The sequence below is a fragment of the Muscardinus avellanarius genome (assembly GCF_963383645.1).
Source record: "Muscardinus avellanarius genome assembly, chromosome: 10".
Taxonomy (NCBI): Eukaryota; Metazoa; Chordata; class Mammalia; order Rodentia; family Gliridae; genus Muscardinus; species Muscardinus avellanarius.
The window spans coordinates 24,455,278-24,475,673 of record NC_137796.1 but is presented as its reverse complement, the minus strand read 5'-3'; the positions used below and the strand labels follow the sequence as shown (position 1 = coordinate 24,475,673).

Here is a 20,396-nt window from a genome sequence, read left to right as displayed (position 1 = left end):
ATAGCTTACTGTCTTACATCTAAAATTTTAATTCGAATTGACATTTTTTTAATTCAAACTGAGTTTTATTTATATACTTTGGACTGCTTCTTTATCTGCAACATATCTGCAACAAGGATTTCACATATTTTTAATGCTTATTTTGGTTGTTTATCACTGTTGCATTGATTTACTTTGTACAGTTTAGCAATACATTTTTTCCTAACTAGTAGTGTGAGAAAAGTTTTTAATTCCTTCATTTCCTATTAGTTTTACTTAATATTTTAATGGAAGAAATGGAACGCAGTAAAAAGTAAAATAAAATTTGAAAAGAAGTTGAGCTTATAACACAATTTAGTTAAAATTTTGATTAAGATAGAATGAAAATTATAGATTAAATTTTAAAATTGACAGGTCTAACATTTTCATTCCTTTCATAAATGATATATCATTAAGACTTAGCTATGCTTCTGAAATATTTATTTGTTATTAATAGTTTTTCAATTTAATCTGTTAACTTTTCTATGTTTGTGGTGGTATTATCTACAAATAAACAAGAATGATACATTTTTTCCATAATCCTATAAAGTGTCATGTTTTTCCTGTACAGTGGTGGTAATCAGGACTTCCTCTATTATAATGGACCAAAATGAAACGGACAGCCTTTATTATCTTTCTCTTGAAGGAATATGTCTTACAATTAATTTTCTATTAATTATTCTATTTTCTATAGAATATGTATAGATCTCCATTTTTAAATTAAAGAAATTTTTTCTATGCTTTTTGCTTAATTTTCTGAAAGTCTTTAATCTTAAGCAAATAAGGAATTTTCCAATTCATTTTTATTGTTGCACTTTAATTAAATGCAATTATGAGATACTTTGTATGTATTTGTCTATGCAGGTACATAATTCAGTCAACTTCATATAGCAGCACCTCCCTTTCCTTTATTTGATTTCTCCCCCTGGTCTCCTTCCTCTCTTCTCTCAATACTTTTTCTTAAAATGAATTTATTGAGGTGTTCATGTGGTGTTTCTTCTTTGATAGTCAATTAACTTTTATTTTATTTTATTGTTTGTGTTACTGGGAATAGAAACCAGAAAATTCCTACCTCTGGACTATACCCCCAGACCTATTAACTATTATTTTAGATTATCTTTATATTCCTAGAACAAACCATGTTAAAACAAGGAATGTTGCTTATTAACATACTATGAGATTTCACTTCATGTTTCTTTAGAAAAAGTAAATGTTTGTGTCTGTTCTTGTTTTTCCCAGCCAACTTTTAAAGTACATACTATAGCTGGGCGTGGTGGCGCACACTTGTAATCCCTGCATTTGGAAGGCTGAGACAGGAGGATCACGCAGGTTCAAAGACAGCCACTCTGGCTTAAGAGACCCTGTTTCCGAATAAAAATATAAAAAAATAGGTCTGGGAGTGTATCCCGGAGGTAGAAAGGCTTCCAGAAACCCCAGTACCATACACATACACACAAAAGAGATAAAGTACATACTATATCTTCTTTAGACTCTTTGAATCATTGTACTCCTTACTTTTCACTTGATATTTTCTTTGTATGTACCACTCCTCACCATAATGACCAAATAAATTAGTAACTTTTCCTCCATGGCATAGCACAATAAATATATACCTGCCCCTGAACTCATTCAACATTAACTCTTCTGACTTGGTGTTCTTAAACCCAGAAAATATTGCTAAAACTGCTAAAACACATACAAAAAAACATAGTGCTATGATCTTAAAAATTTGTGAAATAACTGTGAATTTTCCACAGAAGACTAGAAGTTCTCAAAGAATAAAGTGAGTCTGATCGTCTTTGACTAAAACAAATGTCATATAGCACAAGACTTATAATTAATGCAGAGTAAATTTGGTGCATACTTTAAAATTAGGGAATATCTAAGCATTTTAAAAAACTTATTTGTACAAGACTTTTCTCTCCAGGCTGATACCGCTTCACTTTTGTACACCTGGCATTTATTAAGTGCCAAGCTCCTCAACTTCCAGGGAACCAGCTGAACTATTTTACAAAATGGCAATGAATAAACAATTAAAAAATTGTTAGAGGATGTTGTTTTTTTCTGGTAGTATTTTTATCATAGCTAAACCACAAAGACCAAATGTTTCTTTCCTTGAGGATTAGTATTTTAGTCAAATGAGAAAGAATCTACCTCAGGAATGCTTCCTGGACTGTGTGTCTTATTTACATATAAAGCTATATGTGCTTTTTCCCTACTTTTTGGTAAACACAGATAAGTGTATCATTTTCTTATTTCATTAAGGAACATTTTCATTAAGCAAATCCATCATACCCTGGCCAGGAATGAATTTACTGAAGTAGAGCCTCTAATTTTTTCCCCATTTATAAAAAGTTAGTAAATAGAAAATAATGAGGCTGACTGCACATCTTTTTGCTAAAACAGACTGATATATTCTGAACTTTGTTGACTCAGATATTAATAAATAAAAGAATAAAAGTATAGTAACATGTTTGGGATGGTCCCCAACATGGTTAATTTTGTATGTCAACTTAACTGTACTGCAGGGTACCCCCCAGATTCCATGTTATTTTGGGCTGTATCTGTGAGAGTATTTCTGGTGACTTAAGCATTTTGATCAATGAACTTAGTACGTATAGCATCTTTCACAACATGAGTGGGCATGGTATAATCCAATGAGAGCCTAAAGAGAAGGGAGGAGTCACCTGACCACCTTTTGTTGTTTCCCTTGATGTCTGAGCTAGATTATCTAAGATTGGGATTTGTACCATTGGCTCCTCTATTTCTCAAGGCTTTAGACTCAGACTGAAATACACCACTGGCTTCCTTTTTCTCCAGCTAATGGATTGCAGATCCTGGGATTTCTCATAAATGAGTTCCTCATATCAAAAGAGAGTCTCTCTCAGTTTCTCTCTCTCTCTCTCTCTCTCTCTCTCTCTCTCTCTCTCTCTCTCTCTCTCTCCCTCTCTCTCTTTCTCTCTCTCTGTCTTTCTCTCATTCTTTACCTTTCTCAATCTCTCTCCTCCTCTTTATATTTATGTATGTACACATGTGAATAGAGATTATATATATAGGATAAGTCTACATATATTTATGTATACACATATTATATTTGTGTGTATGGATACACACACACACACACACACACACACACGCACAAACACACACACTCACACAGATACTTTTTAAACATCCCTGACTAATACTCAAACACTTTGTTCAGGGAATTTTAGAGGATTATGCTTCCTACTATCTTTTGTTATTGTGGATCATTAGAGAAGTAGGAATCTAGCTTTTAATATCCAAATCCACTCTGTCTTCCCAATCTTTATAAATGGCTCTATCAATCACATACTTTTTCAAGTAAAAAAAAAACAATAAGTCCATTTTAAATTCTATATTTCCTTCATTTTCTACATTGAATGCATCCACCATTACTATCAATTTCATAACCAATACATATCTAGATTTTTTCCATTTCTATTACCACTGTTATAATGGAAGCCAAGATTGTTTCTTTTTTAGGCTAAAGAAACAACATATTATGTATGTCTCCTGTTTTAATTTTGGTGTCCTCTAATCTTATTTCCATATAGAAACCAGAGTGATCTTTTCAAAACTATAAGATAGATAATACCATTCCTCTGATTTTACAATCATTCGATTCCTTCCTCTTTAACATAAAGCAAATCTGAGCTTCTAATTCTGGTCGACAAAACCCTATATAATGCTACATCTGCTCAACTCTTCACAACTCACCTGTGCCTCTTTCTCCCTCATCCACTATGAAATAGACCTCATTCTCATTTATTGTGTACACTACTGGCTTAGCACAGCAGAATAACTAAACCAGCAGTTCTTGGCTTTTTCTTGTAGCTTGCTATTAGTATAAAAACAGGCAACTCAATACACCAGCCATTTTTCTCTATGTACATCTTTAGTTTCTCATGCATGTATCTGATGTGCTATTATCTCTCTTATTTCCATTATTTTCACTCATCTACCTTTCCCCCACACCACCATGTTTTGAAGTCCCAGACCCTCACTTGTCCTATTGAATGAGGCATTTTCAGCACTGAGATTAGTGGAATATTTTTATTATTCATTTGTTAATAAATAAATTTCCAGTTGGGCATAGTGGAACAGGCCTGTTATCCCATTACTTGTGAGACTGAGATAGAGTGATCGCAGGTTCTAGGCCACCCTCAACAACTTATACCCTGAGCAACTTAGCAAGACTTTGTTTCAAAATAAAGAAAATAAAAAATAAAAAAGATCTGGTAGTGTAACTTAGGGGCAGAATGCCCCGGGGTTCAATCCACAGTAGTAAAATAAAATAAGTAAGGTTCTAGAAGTTTAATTACGAGAAGCCCTAGCACCAAAATCCATCTAAAATTTCCTTTCTCAACATCAGCATTCATTTGAAACCTAGGCTGGTTTTATCCTCTGACACTTCCAGTTTATCATTTTTCTCCTTCCAATACTCTTTCCAGCCTACACTCTAGTCGGATACCATGCATTGGTAGGCTTTAATATTTTTCCTCAGTATTCTCAAAGAAATCTCTCCTTAGCTCTTTCATAGTACAGCCAAATCTAATGTTTTTTTCATTTATTGAGTTCTATCACTTATCCAATTATACTCATAGCTTTGAGAAAAATATGTCGAGCATATCTTTTGTGTGTCATAAGCATAGTATTTAAAACATATTTTGTAGAAAATAAATGTTTTAGTAGGAATGATTTTTTTAAAAGTTTATTTGCAATATTGTTATGCATAATTCTCATATTGAGCCTAGATCATCCATTCACATATTCAACACCTTGACAAATAAGGAATAGCTCTCCACGTTTAGAGTGGAATTAAATAAAGGCTAGACCATCCGAGAAAATGTAGTTAAGGGAAAGCATACACTAGAAAGAAAATGTCTCCCAATCAGGGATTCGTCAATTGTGGGTTCAATCGTAGACAATGGTTGTAAAAATCTTCCTCAAATTTATGTGGACTCATACGTCGGCCCTTGAGAACTTTGCATGTACCATATACCGAGGAGATCTGCAGGAATTAAAACGTGCCTTGAGTGACCTCTCATTTCTTTTTGTAGTCCTGGCCTCTGAGTTCATTGAAGTCATTGATTCCCAGAGTGTTTGTCTTCAGGCAGCATTCTGTGATATTCCTCCTAGCAACCCTCTTCTGTAATCTGTGAATAATAATAGAGATATCCATTATTGGTCAGCAGAGAAATCTGTCAGAGATAACACTTGCATTCAAGGTGTGAACACTCAGGTTCAGGGAACTCAGGTTAGAAGACAAGTGCTCATAGGCACCAATACCTCCAAAAGATACCTGCTGGTCCAGACCTAGAGGAAACTTCTATACATAAATAAGATGCAGCATAGATACAGAAATACTGAAGACATCACAGCCCTGTGGATATCCTAGAGGACTGGGGTTCAACTCCTATCTCTCATGTATTAATTGTGTAATTTAATCCCCAAAACTTTAAGAACTCTGAACCACTTGTTTTTCTCACCCACAAAATAAACCATGATTTAAACAAACCTCGAGTGACTATGAACATCCAGTATCTGGATCTTTCCAAGTATTCAAACGTATGTACTTAAATCTTACATGTGTTGATCTTTATAATTGGTCTTCTTGCCTTTGGAAAAAGCTTTGGTTTCTTTTGCACTTACTGTTCAATATAAGTTGCCCATGAAGCCTTCATAAGTCTTGCCATTGGGAGTCACACAAAATAAACTTATTTTCTATTTTTTATCATCTCATGTTTCCCATTATAATTACAGATCAGATTGATGATTTGAAAGTTAAGAGATTCTAATGTCAAATCTACCTAAGTCTATCTCTAAACTTAAATTATATTTAAAAGAGGCAAAGAAAGTTTCAACAATTAGTTTAAATGTGATTGATTACCTCCATTTTATAAATAAGAGAAATAGGTTTGGAGATGTCATCATATTTAATTTTTATATCAATAAGTAGCCTAATTTCTGTATTGGTAGTTTTTGCTCTATAAATGTAATGGACAAAATTTTTGTTGTTTATGTATAGTCCATCATTGTGTGTGTATGGGGGGGAGTACTGATTGCATATCATTTATAAGCTATAATTGAATCCACAATAGTGGGGTTGAATATCTTCGATGTCAAGAATGTATTATTTAATTCACAAATTGTGCTGACTATGAAAAAAATGATAAAAAATGTTATCTGCTTTAATAATGAACAATGAAGACACTGTCTTCTACAATTATCATAAATAGCAACAACAACAATGGCAAACAATATATTCAATACTTTCTAACTGAGAAACATCGCATAGAAACTTTGTATAAGCAATGAAACTGTATTGGCATTGAAGACAAATAAAAATATATTTCAAAGCATTTCCTACAAAATATATTCTACAATTGCTTTCTTCACAAAAATACAATGATACAAATACATCTAAATCCACTTCATTTAATTCTAATCCCAGGTATTATGAGCAATTATTTTGTTCACAAATAAAAACTTGCATTTAAAACCCTTTACCCTCAGACAAATTGCTTCCAAATTCAAACTTAGGTTGAAGCAAACAAAGAGCCACAATTCCAGTTTTTGGGGTACTGTGTGAGATTCTGAAAAGAAACCTTAAAATATAAATTATCCTCAGTAATTTGTGTGCATGTGCACATATGTATATATTTATGACATGAAAATGTATGTATATTCTTTTTCGTGTTGATATTCACGTTTAAATTGTGCATTTATACAGCTTTTATAGTGATGCCCGCTGTTACCTTATCTTTTTGACTGACAATGATGGGATTTCAGTCATGCTCAACCTTTCCGACAGTGCCAGTGATGGGATTTTTTGAAATCTTATTACTGGTTGCACTGCCTTGATCTCAGATGGAACTTTCAATCAAAAAGGCAATCAGAAGGTTATACATTCGTGAGATTCCCTGCAAAGCCAGTGATCGCATAATACAACTTGTTGGAAGGGTCTACTTGCCTCCAGTTCTTATGTGGCTATAAAGAGTAATTGGCTACTTAGCTCTCAGCACCCGCTTTTCCTTCTCCAAAATACAGCATAGCCCAGCACTCTGTGGAGTCTCAGTGTGGAATCCGGCTGCTCCTAGGAGATTTCTAGGTCTCATGCAGAGACTTGTCTTACTTTAAGCATATGATTAAGCAAACTCTTTCAAAGACACATTTGTCTGTTTCTAAGCATTCTTGCTCCACCGGCAATGCCAATGAGTCTAAGTTTCCTTTTCTATGTATACATACACTTACCTATACCTTTGTATTCCAAAATATTTTCACTGTAAAATTCATTGGTTACAAATCACAGTTCTGTGAGGCAATGTTCGCACATAAATTTAATTTATAGCATACTGTGAGCATCCCATTATAAGATATTTTTGAATTCATAATAAGTGCACTCAAAATTATTGCAAGGGATGGCCTCCTTATATGACTCTGTAATATATACTTATGGAAGTTTAAGAGCAATTTTTGAAGGATACTAGGCATTGAACTAAGATGCATTCTATCTCCAAGCTACACTCTAGACCTTTTTTATTTTTTATTTTGAAACAGGGTCTTAATAGGTTGCTGGGAGTATCACTGAGTTACTAAGGCTGGTCTGAAACTTGCAATCCTCCTGTCTCAGTCTCCTAAGTATTAGGATTAGAGTCGCGTGTTACCACACTTAGCTGAGAGCTGTTTTTATGATTTGGTTCTGTTAACTAATAGAATGGAGGCTGAATTCACCCCACACGATGTCTGATCACCAATGGATGCTTCTGCCTCCCAGACAGGAATTTTGAGCTGCAGGATGGTCATAAGTGCACAGTTTTGTTTCACTTAGATTCAACTTAACAATTCTTCTCCATTAAGCAGACAACCCCTGGGAAGAGATATGTTTCAGAGGATGGAAAATGGCTAATTCTTGGGATGAGCAAAGATCCACAAACTTTAAAATGCCTAGGGGCTGAAAAAGCATTATATTAAAAAATAAGCACAAAGATATATCTAAGACATATATCAATATTGATAGAAGAGAAAGCAATGTACAGATACAAAAACAATTTAATAAGGTTTAAAATATGTATTATTTAAGTTCAGCATGCCTGTTTAAGTCATATAAAACTTTGGAAACTCTACTGATTCTTCTGGTTTGGGGAGTCCTGGTAAGTATATTGCTGAAGAAAAAGTTTCAAATTGTGTGTTTGTGAGTGTGTGTGTGTTTGTGTGTGTGTGTGTGTGTGTGTGTGTGTTTTCCTCAGAGCTTTCTTTAAATTCAAGAGACTCTAAACCCACAGTTTATACAGTGTAGCCCTATTGTGAACACAGTATTAATTACTTTATCCCTTATTACAAAACTTGAAATTGACTTTTATGCACAAAATGCTAGAATAGTGGTGGCAAAACAGTCAGGAATATACGTTTGAATTCTCTCTTGCTGGGAAAAGTAATTTTAAGACAAAATTTGGACAACTGATATGACATTATCTCCAGCCCACAAAATCTACCATATGAAGAATATCCTGTTGATTATCAACATTTGAAGATATAGACATACATTCCTAAAAAAATAGTAAAATAGTGTGATTTTTTTCTAATGGATATATTTTCTTTTAAATCTAAGATGCTTAATTCTCAAGTAAATCCAAATGAGTCTGATTTATAAAAGCTAAATAAATGTAATAATTTCATCTTGGTTTAGAACTTATTATAATTCTTATTACAACTACCATTGCTAATTTATATTCATCAGATACTTGTTTTAGACGCTATGTTTACGTGGTAATTACAAAAGTCACTTTGAACCATCTCATTGATGTTAAGAAAAAAAATGTGTGTCCATATCTTAAAAGATGTACTATTCTCAGGCAATGGGACCAATACAGAATGGATGAAGCCACTAGATAACTAGGAAATATAACTAGTAAATATAACTAGTATGATAGTCAAACATTGTGTTTCTGTGTTTCTATCATAGTGGTAGAAGCTTCTAGAAGTTGGTGCCTTTTGTTTTCAAGCCAGATCCATGCTTCTTGTAGGCATCTCCAAGAACATCACTGAGATGAAGGTGAACAGAGCCTGTTTTAGCCCAATGAATTCGTGCTCTAATGGAAGATCTTTCACTTCACAGCTCTATGATGCTCTGGTAGTGATTTTTACCAGATTTTCATTAGAGCCTATGGATTTCTTGCCTAATCCTTCTTGCTCACCTTTTCATTTGTCTATAAGATTTTTATAATGCATTCTCTGCCCAATATGATTTCTCTTTTAGTCCTGTTTGGCTCCGAATTTCCTTCCAGAAGCATCAAAATGACCCAGCTAAACTAGCCTTCAGGTACTCTGTATTCCTTTTATGTCTCTATTAATAGCCTCTATATGATCATGAGCAAGCCATTTATCTTCCCTCATTCTTTATAATAAAGACTCTTACAAATAAAAATGATGCTTGGGATGATTTGGTTGAACCATTTTGAAATTTTTTGTTTCTTTTTTTCTAGTTAGAGTTTATAATTTTGTTACTAGGTCTTCATTTGGCTGAAAAATAATGACAACAAAGATATTTATAAAAATATATTTCACAAAGTAGGAAACAATACAGGAGTTTCTCTGAATACAATACATGGAGTAAATAAACAATATTGCATTAAAGCAAAGTAGAAAATTAAAATGATCTGCATGTAATACTCAAATTTTATCATACATTTTCTACTCCTAAATGGCAGGTTTGCATTACAAATTAAATATGCTCACATCTTCTAGTGCTGTCCTTTTTGTGTCGTCTAAGACATTCTGTGATTCACCATGATCGGAGACAGAAGTGCTAAAAACATAAACAGTAAAAGTATATACAAATCAGTTCCTGCTCTAAAATAGCGGGGGCAACTTGAAGCATGTGTACTGGGCAGGGCATTGGGTAGGTATCTAAAAGTCTAGAGTTTAAATATTCACAGGAATCAATATACTTTCAGATGTTTGTGCTTGTAGTAAAAACACCAAATACTAGGATTATGAACAAAATAGAAAACAGTCCTAAAGTTTCTCTGGGAAAATGTTGTTCCTTCCATCACCAATCACAATAACACTTTCTACTCTAAAGAGACTATTAGCTCTCCTTTTGATAATATTGCCTGCCATACTTATCTCATCAAAAATGTACATGTGTTAAACATTCATTGTATATTTATTTATATAAAACAATCTAAAGTATTATGAATGGATATAATTTAGGGTTTTTTCCCATATAGTCCCTTATTCTATAGACTACCAACCTTAATAAATAAAAGCATTAATGGACATCAATAAAATATTTATTTTGAGGATTAAACAAATAAATCCACGCGCTAGCAACAAAACCATCTGTCTCTTATGGAGTCCACTATGGGATACAGTTTATCTTTGTGTCCTTGTGGAAGAAGATGAAGTGGAGGGAACGAGGAATCCTGCTTCTAAAAACAAGCCTGTTTGAATGGGATTTCTCTCCTCCTACCACTAAGTTGGCAATCCCCACCCTGGAATGGATTACGAACATGTGAATAATTTAAGGCTCGACACAATATTTAAAGATGCTATTCAGTCTCTGGTGAGTGGGCCAACGATTATGTACAATGTGTGGTCACCGTACCATATAATCTAGGAGGCCTCCCAAAACTCCAAAAAGTCATAATGTACAGCAGACCAAGTATTGCTTTATCATTTGTGGCGGGATCCTTATTGGTGAAGGGGAAAAAATCATTTGCATTCATAAAAATCCTTGAAGAAGACACATATCAGCAGCAGATTCCTTGCAGGTCCGTTTTTCTAAGAAAGCACCTTTTAATTTTGATTTTTTCCTCTTTTTAAACCATTTCTCTAAGCATTAGCTAGGATCCCAGATCTTTTGTCTGTGGTAGTCAGGTAAATATCAAATATCCAAAGACTTCTAGACATTCCACATACTTAATTCACACTCCACAAGATTTATAACCTCCTAACATATACTTTTTTATTTTTATTATTTTTGTTTTTTGGTTCAACATTAAAATGTGGTTGAGTTTATAGATGATTGGTGCTAAACTTGCCTCTAAAACAGATAGCCACATTGGTTGTATCTAAGGGGAGTGACCCTAGAATATTACAGAATGCTCAGTTCCATTGGGTGATTTATAATCCACTGTCAAGTTTCCTTGTCACTTTCACCAACAGAGTAGAGTTCGCCCAGTCTCTTAAAGCGGGGACCCCAGTCACTGAGGTAGTCAAAATTCTGGTCTGAGTCTGATGTGGTGGACTCCAAGGAGCTGAGGGAGCCAGCCACAGACCCTCGGCCTTCATAGCCATAAATCTGAATGGAGTCATATGGTGGGGCCGTGGGGTCGTTATCTGCCTCATGCAGCCTTACATTTATAAATTCATCGACATCAACACCATTTGGAACTGGAGCAAGCCCTTGCCTTGGCATAAACTGCAAATCTGGTTTAATATCCTTACGGGGTAAAAATCCATTAATTCCATCTGGGTTTTGTAAAGTCGCAATGTCAAAAGCCTCCGTGTCCTCCTCCCCTCCTCCTTCGTCGTCGTAGCGGATGATGTTTTCTCGAACGTCTTCATCGTCTTTGATAATTAATGGCTCATTTTTATGTCGCCTCAGAGTCACAAACAACACCACAATGACTGTAGGAAAGAACATCAAATAACAATTAGCCCAGAGAAAATATAATTTTACAAGCAACACATCATGTATGCTAAGAGACAGGGGCATTTAAAAATAAACTTATGGGTATACAGCTTTAATCACCTTTATTAGGGAATTAAGCTGAACACAAATTCAGTGAAGAATGAGCACTGAATTTCAAGTAAACATTATTTCAGATTACTTCTGTATATTAAGTAGTAATGGATCTGGGCTAAGTGAATAAGTTTTTATATAATTGGACATATTTCATACTATTATCAGGTTGAGTGTAAATGGCACAGAATGAAAAAAATAGCAGATAGCATGACTAATGCTCTATGTATTTTGGGTAAATTGCTTAATATACTTTGGTTCCATGCCTATTTTTAATTAAACACTCAGACTAGCTCACATATTTTGTTTTAACAAATCTTCAAGGTCCTCTTGAATTCAATTATTTTTTTTTCCCTACAGAAAGAGTGAATGTCAAAGTTACATGGACAACTTCCTATCTTTGATGAAAGCTGGAACTCCTTTACCTGGAAAGGTAGGCCTAAAGGTTAAAGGAAGAAATAGGAACACACAGTCAGCTATCCAGAACAGTCAAATAAAATATAGGCTAGTGGAGTAGAACATGCCAGGGAAATGATGCTTCAATCTACGCACTGGGTGAGCAAGACAAATATAAGCGGGAAGATGGTGACATATTAAAGGTGCTTTTATTCTTCAAGGATGGTATAAGATATTTCTCTTCTGCTTGATATTTTTCTGCCATCTAATATTTTTGTAATTGGTTATTTTAATGGAAACATTAAAGAATCTTTCCCTTAATTAGCAATCTTCATTTTATTTTAATGCTAATATCAATTAAAATAACTGCAGAACACAATGTTATTACAAAGAAAACTTTTTTTTTTTTGGTCTGCTTGTTTGTTTTCTTCTTATCTCATCAAATTTTAGAATCTGATAGACTCAATAGCCCTACGTACACATTGCTTGGATATGACATTATTGTGTGCATATGAAAATACACTATTATAGCAAACTGGTATACATCAGACAGTCTAGAGGCCTTCTTATATAAGAAATGCTGTTGCACAGAAGGGCTCATGCCCACTTCCATCACCACTAAACTATTTTATTTATTATTATTATTATTATTATTATTATTATTATTACTGTTATTATTAGCCCATCTTTTCCTTGATGGTGAGATTAAGTAAGGCACTGAACATTATCTCCAACTGAACGTGAACTATCACAACATTTTCTACGCCTCCTTCTAGTAATCTCATAGAAGAAAAAAGAAAAGTTCTCTTTACCCCCCACCCCTCACAAATGCTAAGGCCTGGCCAGGTTAGAGTTTGCTGTCCGTATTTACAGTCATTTATGAACCAGAAAAATGGTGACCATTAGGCTATGAGGGAAATACGTACCTAGCAGCAAAATGATGCATGCTAATATGGCAATTAAGGCGCCCATACTGAGTCCAATCGGAAGGACATAAGCTTCAACATTACAAGACTGGACAACACCATCATTGCTGCAGCCACAGACCCGGATGGTCAGGGTGCTGGTGCTACTCAGCGGAGGATTCCCACTATCACTGATTATGATTGGTAAAAGATAGACTTCTTGCTTCTGGCGGTTGAATCCATTATGCTTTGCCAAAATGCTGAGGGAATTATCTGGAAAAAGTGAAAATTACAACAATTTGCATCATCTCACAATGGCTGCTTAAACACACTTGTTTTTCTAGTTCATAAATCCTCTGCAAACCTTAAGACAATCCCAACTCCACTGGACCATTGAGGCTCTCTCCACCTGGACACTCCCCACTCTTCCAGTTGATATAAGCCAAAACAGCTACAGCACAGGAATGTGAATGAACGGAACCCCATGATGAACTAAAGGAGTTAGTTACCATCACCTTATTATGCATGTAAAGTATTTATAAAATTAATCTTTAAGAATACTTTTAGAAACTGCACAGTTTCCCAAGTCTCCATATAACCACAAGCAAACTCAGTAATCTCACATCTTGCTTTATAATGCATTCCAGAAGTTGACTGAATAGAATTTCACCATATTTAGAATAATTGCTTGACTCTGTATTCCAAGATAGATTAGATGACAATGTGACATGCAAAACTATGTTCTTCATTGACTCCCAAAGGTCCCTAAAAACAGTCAATCATGTCCCAGAGCATTTATATAAATGCTATACATAAGAAGAGATAGTCTTACTATATAAGAAGAAATATGCCACATATATAAAAATTCTGTAGACTTACTTGTGTATAGTGGTTACACAAGTGAGAAGTCATAAAGCTGGTATTCCTTTTACATGTGTCAGTTATGTAGAGGTAGATATTGGTTATCAGGAGCAATACTTTAAAATTTAGGTAATATCAATTATATAAATTCAGCTAATAAAAAACTGATGAGTAAGAAATGATTGGTCTCATGTTAGCCATATTGTTTTCAAAATTCCACCCCAAAATAAATTTTTGGTTGTTACTTATCCACATCTAATGAACAAGTAATATTGTATAATCAATTTCTCATTTTCATTAATAGAAAATATATCTATATATAATGCTAAAAACTAGAACACTGCCTATCTTACATTGATATTTTAGTCAAAAGTAAAACAAAATGGGTTTTGTTTGTGGCGTTATTTGGGCAAAATGATTATTTTAAGTCGGGATTGTTCAAATATCAACTATGACCCTTTTCCTCCCTAGCTTCTACATATTATGAAGAGCATATGAGTTTTTACTTTTTGTGACTGACTAATTTCACTTAGCATAATGTTCTTCAATTCCATCCATTTCCTCAAAAATGATGTAACTTCGTTCTTTATGGCTGAATAAAATTCCATTGTGTACATATCCCATAAATTTGTATTCCTTTCATCTGTTGATAGACATCTTGGCTCCTTCCATAGTTTAGCAATTGTGAATTGTAGACGAGGAAGGAGAAGCCATAGATGAACAAGTAATGTGACCTAACTGAGGGGGATGAAAGACAGGAAGAAAAAAAATCCCCTAATGTACATGATGTACATTTTAAAACATATTACAGTCAATTAGTAAGCCATGAGAAGGAGGGAGGGGAGGGAGAAGGGTGGGAACTGGAGAAGAGCTAAAAGAGTCATGTGTGCATGTATGCCTTTACCATCTTGTAACCCATTAAGATGTATGACTACAATGCACCAATAAAAAATTTAAAAAACAAATATGAACTAATTTCTAGAACTCAAAAGATTGGGTTACCTTATTACTGTGGATGAAGGTAGTGACATCAAACCATTCCTGTATAACTTCTGTAGACAGTGTCCTATTGGTTTCCAAAACGCTCAAATAGACACATGTTCGATTAAATTAATTGAATATAGTAGATCCACGCCGGGCGTGGTGATGTACGCTTGTAATCCCCGCGCTTGGGAGGCAGAGACAGGAGGATCGCGCAGGTTTGAAGCCAGGTGCGTGTGCTGGCTTAAGAGACCCTGTTTCCAAATAAAAATACAAAATAGATGTCTGGGAGTGGAGCCCGGAGGTAGAAGGGCTTCCAGGAACCCCAGTACCACAAAAAAAAAAAAAGAAAAAAGAAAAATATATAGTAGATTCTATCATATACTACTATATAAAAATTTTACCTAAATGATAGTATTCCCCCAGATAGATGTGTAGTAATATTCCTTTTTATTTAAAATATAAACAGACCTCTAAGGCCTTATAATTAATACTGAAATAGAAAAATCACTGAGTTGACTACTTTTTTCTAATTTTCTAGTTATGCCTAAGTATCTAGTAATTTGCAAAGCAAAAAGAGTTTTCTAGTGTAGTTAAGCAGTGAACAATATAGTAACCTCTATTTCTATGACCTGGAAGGAAACACCAATAAGCTAAAAGCAAGTAGACACAACATACACAATATATACTTGCTTTATATTTTCAGAAAGTGTGTGACAATTTTGAGAAGTTTATTAGCCCAGTGAACATCTGTGGGTGACCCTATATACCATAGTTCAAAACAGAGGATGGAAATTGTTCTTCAAGATGCAATTAATAAAATTACAATGAAGCTTTTATCTTATTGTGGTTGACATTATCTATGTGAGAAGTTATTTTGAAAAATTTCTCTTTACAATAGCCTACAATGAGCCAGGTGTGGTGGCACATGCTCATAATCCCAGCATTTGGGAGCCAGAGACCTGAGGAGACCGGTTCGTGAACAGCCTCAGCTTCTTAGTGAGGCCCTTTGCAACTCAGTGAGACCCAGTTTCAAAAATAAAAAGACTACAAAATAGGGGCTGAGAGTGCCTCTCGGAGGTAGATGCCCCTGGGTTCCATCCCCAGTACCGAAAAAAAAAAAATAAATAAATAAAGCCTACAATGATAATTGAGAAACTGAAGCAGAAATGTTGCTTGTTACAGAACCAAGTCATCTCCTTTATTACTTAGACAAGCATTGGTGAGTCTAATACTGAACTCACACTCAGGGTTTTCTACTAATCTTGGAATTTGCATATGTTCTTTTCCTTTCTACATAGGGGAGTATTGACAGGATAAAGAATGTCTATGATTCATGTATGTTAAGTTTTTACCTTGCAGCTCTGGACAAAATCAAGTGTGTGTGTGTGTGTGTGTGTGTGTGTGTGTGTGTGTGTGTGTGTTCGCACGCATTACTTACTTGAGATTGAACTTTTATCTCTGAGCTACATCCGTAGTCCTATTTTATCTTTTATTTTGAAACAGGGTCTCCCTAAGCTAATGCACACTAACTTTGAGCCTACAATACTCCTGTCTCAGACTCCCAAGTACTAGGATAACAGGCATGCGACACAGCAGCTGGTTGTGTTTGTAATTTTTAAACACTGTGTGTGTATGTGTGTGGAGGAGGTGTTGATCTAACCCAGGGGCATTCTACCCCACAGCTACACCTTCAAATTGTTTTGTTTTCCAACAGGTACTTGCTAAATTGCTGAGAGCATCAGTACATTGCAGAGGCTATCTTTGAATCTCTGATTCTTCAGTCTCAGGCTTCCAAGTAAAGGGATTACATGGACCATCATGCCTAGTTTTAAACCACTTTTTGATTGGTATTTTCATGTATTACTGATTTATTTGTGTGGTTTTTTGTTTTTCTTTTAGGAGGTCAAATGAAATTATCATCTATATACACTTGTGCTATATATTAACAAATATAGAGCCAAATCTACAAAGTGTTGTTTGTTCTTTAAAACATACTGTTTTTTCATTTTGTTGAAATTTTAATATAGTCAATTTCATCAATCCTTTTATGACATGTGTTTTTAAGCCATATTTGAAAAAATTCTTAATTATATAAAATTGGTTTTCATAATGCTAACTTTCTGATTTAGGTTATTATATGGAATTGATTTTTCTTCGTACCTCTGATTGATTTTCTCAAGGTTAATTATGGTGAAACTTATCCCTTACCCACTGATCCTCAATGCCTTCTCTCACAAATCAATTCCTCTCTCTTTTCATCCTTTTAAAGGATCCCTACTTTGTTCCAAAAGCATTCTTTTCTATCTCTGCCTTAATCTTATTTTTTTTATGCATGAAAACTTTATAAAAATCTTGATATTTGTCAGGACATCCTTTACTAACATATCCTTCCTTAACATTTTCTGATATATCTAGCACTGAACTAAATCGCCTAGACCTTATTTTATTTTATTTTTGAAATAGGACCTTGTCAAGATGTTTAGCCTGTCTTGAACTTGGAATCCTCCTACCTCAGCCTCCCTGATAGCAGGGATTACAGACTTCTGCCACTCTGCATGACATATTTGGGCTATTTTTGCTAATTTACTGTTCTCTTATAAATATAAAATCAGATTATAAAGCTTCAGAAAAAATCCTGTAAGGCTTCTGATAAATAAATTATATTAGAATATAAACCCATTTTGATTTCTTTGACAACTTTATGATCACTAGACATCTGTATCAAGAAATTATAATGATTTGTTTATTTTTCATAATATATGTAAATAAACTTATTTTAGATATGAGAGATTTTCACAATTTGTTAGATATATTGTTGGGTACTATATATAGTGCTATATATATTTTTTCTTGCTATTGTAAACCATCCTGAAATTAGTTATGTTTTAAAATTATATTTTAAATGTATTATTGCTGGTATATAATATGTAATTGATTTGTACATTGCATTTAATTCCAATAACCTTCTAAGGCTTTTATTTGACTTATAATATATGTCTCATCAGAGAATTCTGCTTCAGTATGATAGCCTGAGGAACACACAGACTTGTTTTCTAGTGACACTGATGAAAATTATGAAAGGAAACACATTTAAAGTCCCCAGAATGGTTCTGGGAAAAAGCAGCAACTCAGAAAACATTATTTCAAGACAATTGACACATCAAAGAAAAACACAGATCCAAAGACAAAAAGAAAATCTTGGAAACAAGAGCAAATTGATTCATCATTTCCAAGGTGTCCCTAATTTGATTAACAGCTAAAATTTCACAGAAACAATGAAAATCAGAATTAAGTGTGATAAAAATACTCAAAGTGCTAAAGAAAACAACAGAATATAAGAAAAATAGTCAAACAAGAAGTATATCCAGCAAAGGTACCTTTTAAAATGTGTGTGTGTGTGTGTGTGTGTGTGTGTGTGTGTGTAGACATTTCCAGATAAAAACTGAGATAATAATTTGTATCAACATTTACTAAAAGCTGTTTTCCTTAGAATGAAATAAATAATCCTAGATGGTAATTCAAATGTACATTAAAAATAAAAAATACTAGTAAAGATATTTATATAGTTATAAAGAACAGTATCCTGTAGGTTTTCTCCTTTTTATTTTAACTGAATTTAAAAACAATATATAAAATAACATGCATTTAATGTACTTTAATGCATGTATATCTAGAAATTCAAATTATTCAAACATTTCAATATATTGTTTTCAATAATGTATGAAACGTGTAGACAGAAATCAACAGAAAGAGACCTGAACAATAATAAAAACCAGCTATACCTAAAAAATAATTATAAACTGCTCCACTCAACAACAGATAAATAAATATCCTTCTTAAGTGGAACATCCTGCAGTGTAGACAGTATCAGATGTAATATAAATGTAAAACAGTTGACACAACACAAACTACTTTCTTCAACCACTCCAATGTATGTTCTCTCAATGAAACTAAAAATTAATAATATGAAAGAACCTGGAATACTCACAAATATGTGGAAATTGCATGCAGTTTTAGATGCATTATTTAATAACTAATTGTTAAAAAAGAATAAGCAAAAATGATAGAGAAATACTATGAAACAAATATAAGTGAAGATAAAATAACCCCAAATGTATGGGATGAAACAAAAGCAGTGTGTAGAGGGAAATTTATAGTTTTAAGGACACATATTGAAAATATCAAATAATATTTTACATGTTTATGAATATGCTATAATAAAACAAACCATTTTATATAAATAATTTGTACAATGAACCAGAAAGATATCAAATTAATAATCTACTTTCTCACCAGAAACACTAGAAAAAGAAGAGCAAAGTAAGCCTAACACAATATAAAGAAAGGCATGGTAAAGATTAGAGAAAAATTAATAAAATAAAGAAACCAAAAACAAATCTCATAATATTCTGTGTATTTCTATGTAATCGTATATCCACTTCAATAAAGGTTTCTACTTATTTCTCTTCAAATATTATTATCTTGACTTTAAAAAAATCATACTATCTTAATCAGAATTTTAATCCAATTTTGAGTATAAGAAGTTATAAAAGAACTCTCTACCATGTTTCTAGTTTTTTTTTTTTATAAAAAGGCTGACTTTCAGCATTGAGTAAGATGATCAATGGTGTTTACTGAAAGTTATTTTTGTTATTATTTGTTAGTGCCTTTACATGCATTCTTTTTTTCTTCGGTTTCTCTTCTATTTTGATTAATTTACTTTCAAATAACATAAAGGGAAAAAGCAGTCATACAAAAGAGATTATCTCAGCTGTTCATCATCTCCAACTTGGCTTCAATTTTACTTCCGTATTACTGAAAAACTGTCTTCTATCATCCTGTTGTTTCTGCATCTTAGCGTGTTCTTCCCCTCATGGCTGCTTCTACTGCTTAGTGCATTTGTTACATTCATCTTTATGAGCATATAAAATAGAAGAACATGTCCTGATAATCATTTGTTAGAGAAAATATAGAGACATTTTCTAAAATTAGAAAATAAATAACAAAGAGGAAATAACCACTGATATTCATACACACATACTGCATGATATTTAAAAAAAATTTAAATCTCTTGAAGTTTGGTATATACTACCCAAATTTTCCAAAAGATATTTAGATACAATAAGATAGTATATATTTAAGGAATGAGTAAACCAATGTCAATCATCATTCTCTGGACTACTCTGGTGTCCACTGGATAGACGGATGCCCACCTAGTGCAGTTGAGTTGCACTGAGGTAGAAGGAAATGTCAACCTTACCAACTGGCTCTCATACAATTCATAGGTGACACGTTCACATATTTATATGCTCTGTTATTTCTCCCAGTTGGAGATTTTCTATTTTTCTCATCCTGTTGGGGTGTCTTATTCATGAAAATTGCTCCAAGAAGGAGGAATAATTTCATTTTTATGCCCTTGTTGCCTACTCTGTATCCATGTTCTTGTCTACAACTGTTGA

General features: G+C 33.6%; 1 protein-coding gene across 1 annotated transcript in view; it reads right to left on the bottom strand.

Annotated features, from left to right (window-relative positions):
* Nucleotides 1–11,182: 11,182 nt before the first annotated feature.
* Nucleotides 11,183–20,396, bottom strand: part of CDH8 (cadherin 8) — a gene marked incomplete at both ends in the record, with an annotated part of 366,073 nt that continues 356,859 nt past the window's right edge. The window contains 2 exons of the mRNA XM_080704548.1: nucleotides 11,183–11,676; nucleotides 13,114–13,365. Coding sequence (XP_080560674.1) covers nucleotides 11,183–11,676; nucleotides 13,114–13,365 — 746 coding nt within the window. The remainder of the gene's footprint in view (nucleotides 11,677–13,113; nucleotides 13,366–20,396) is intronic.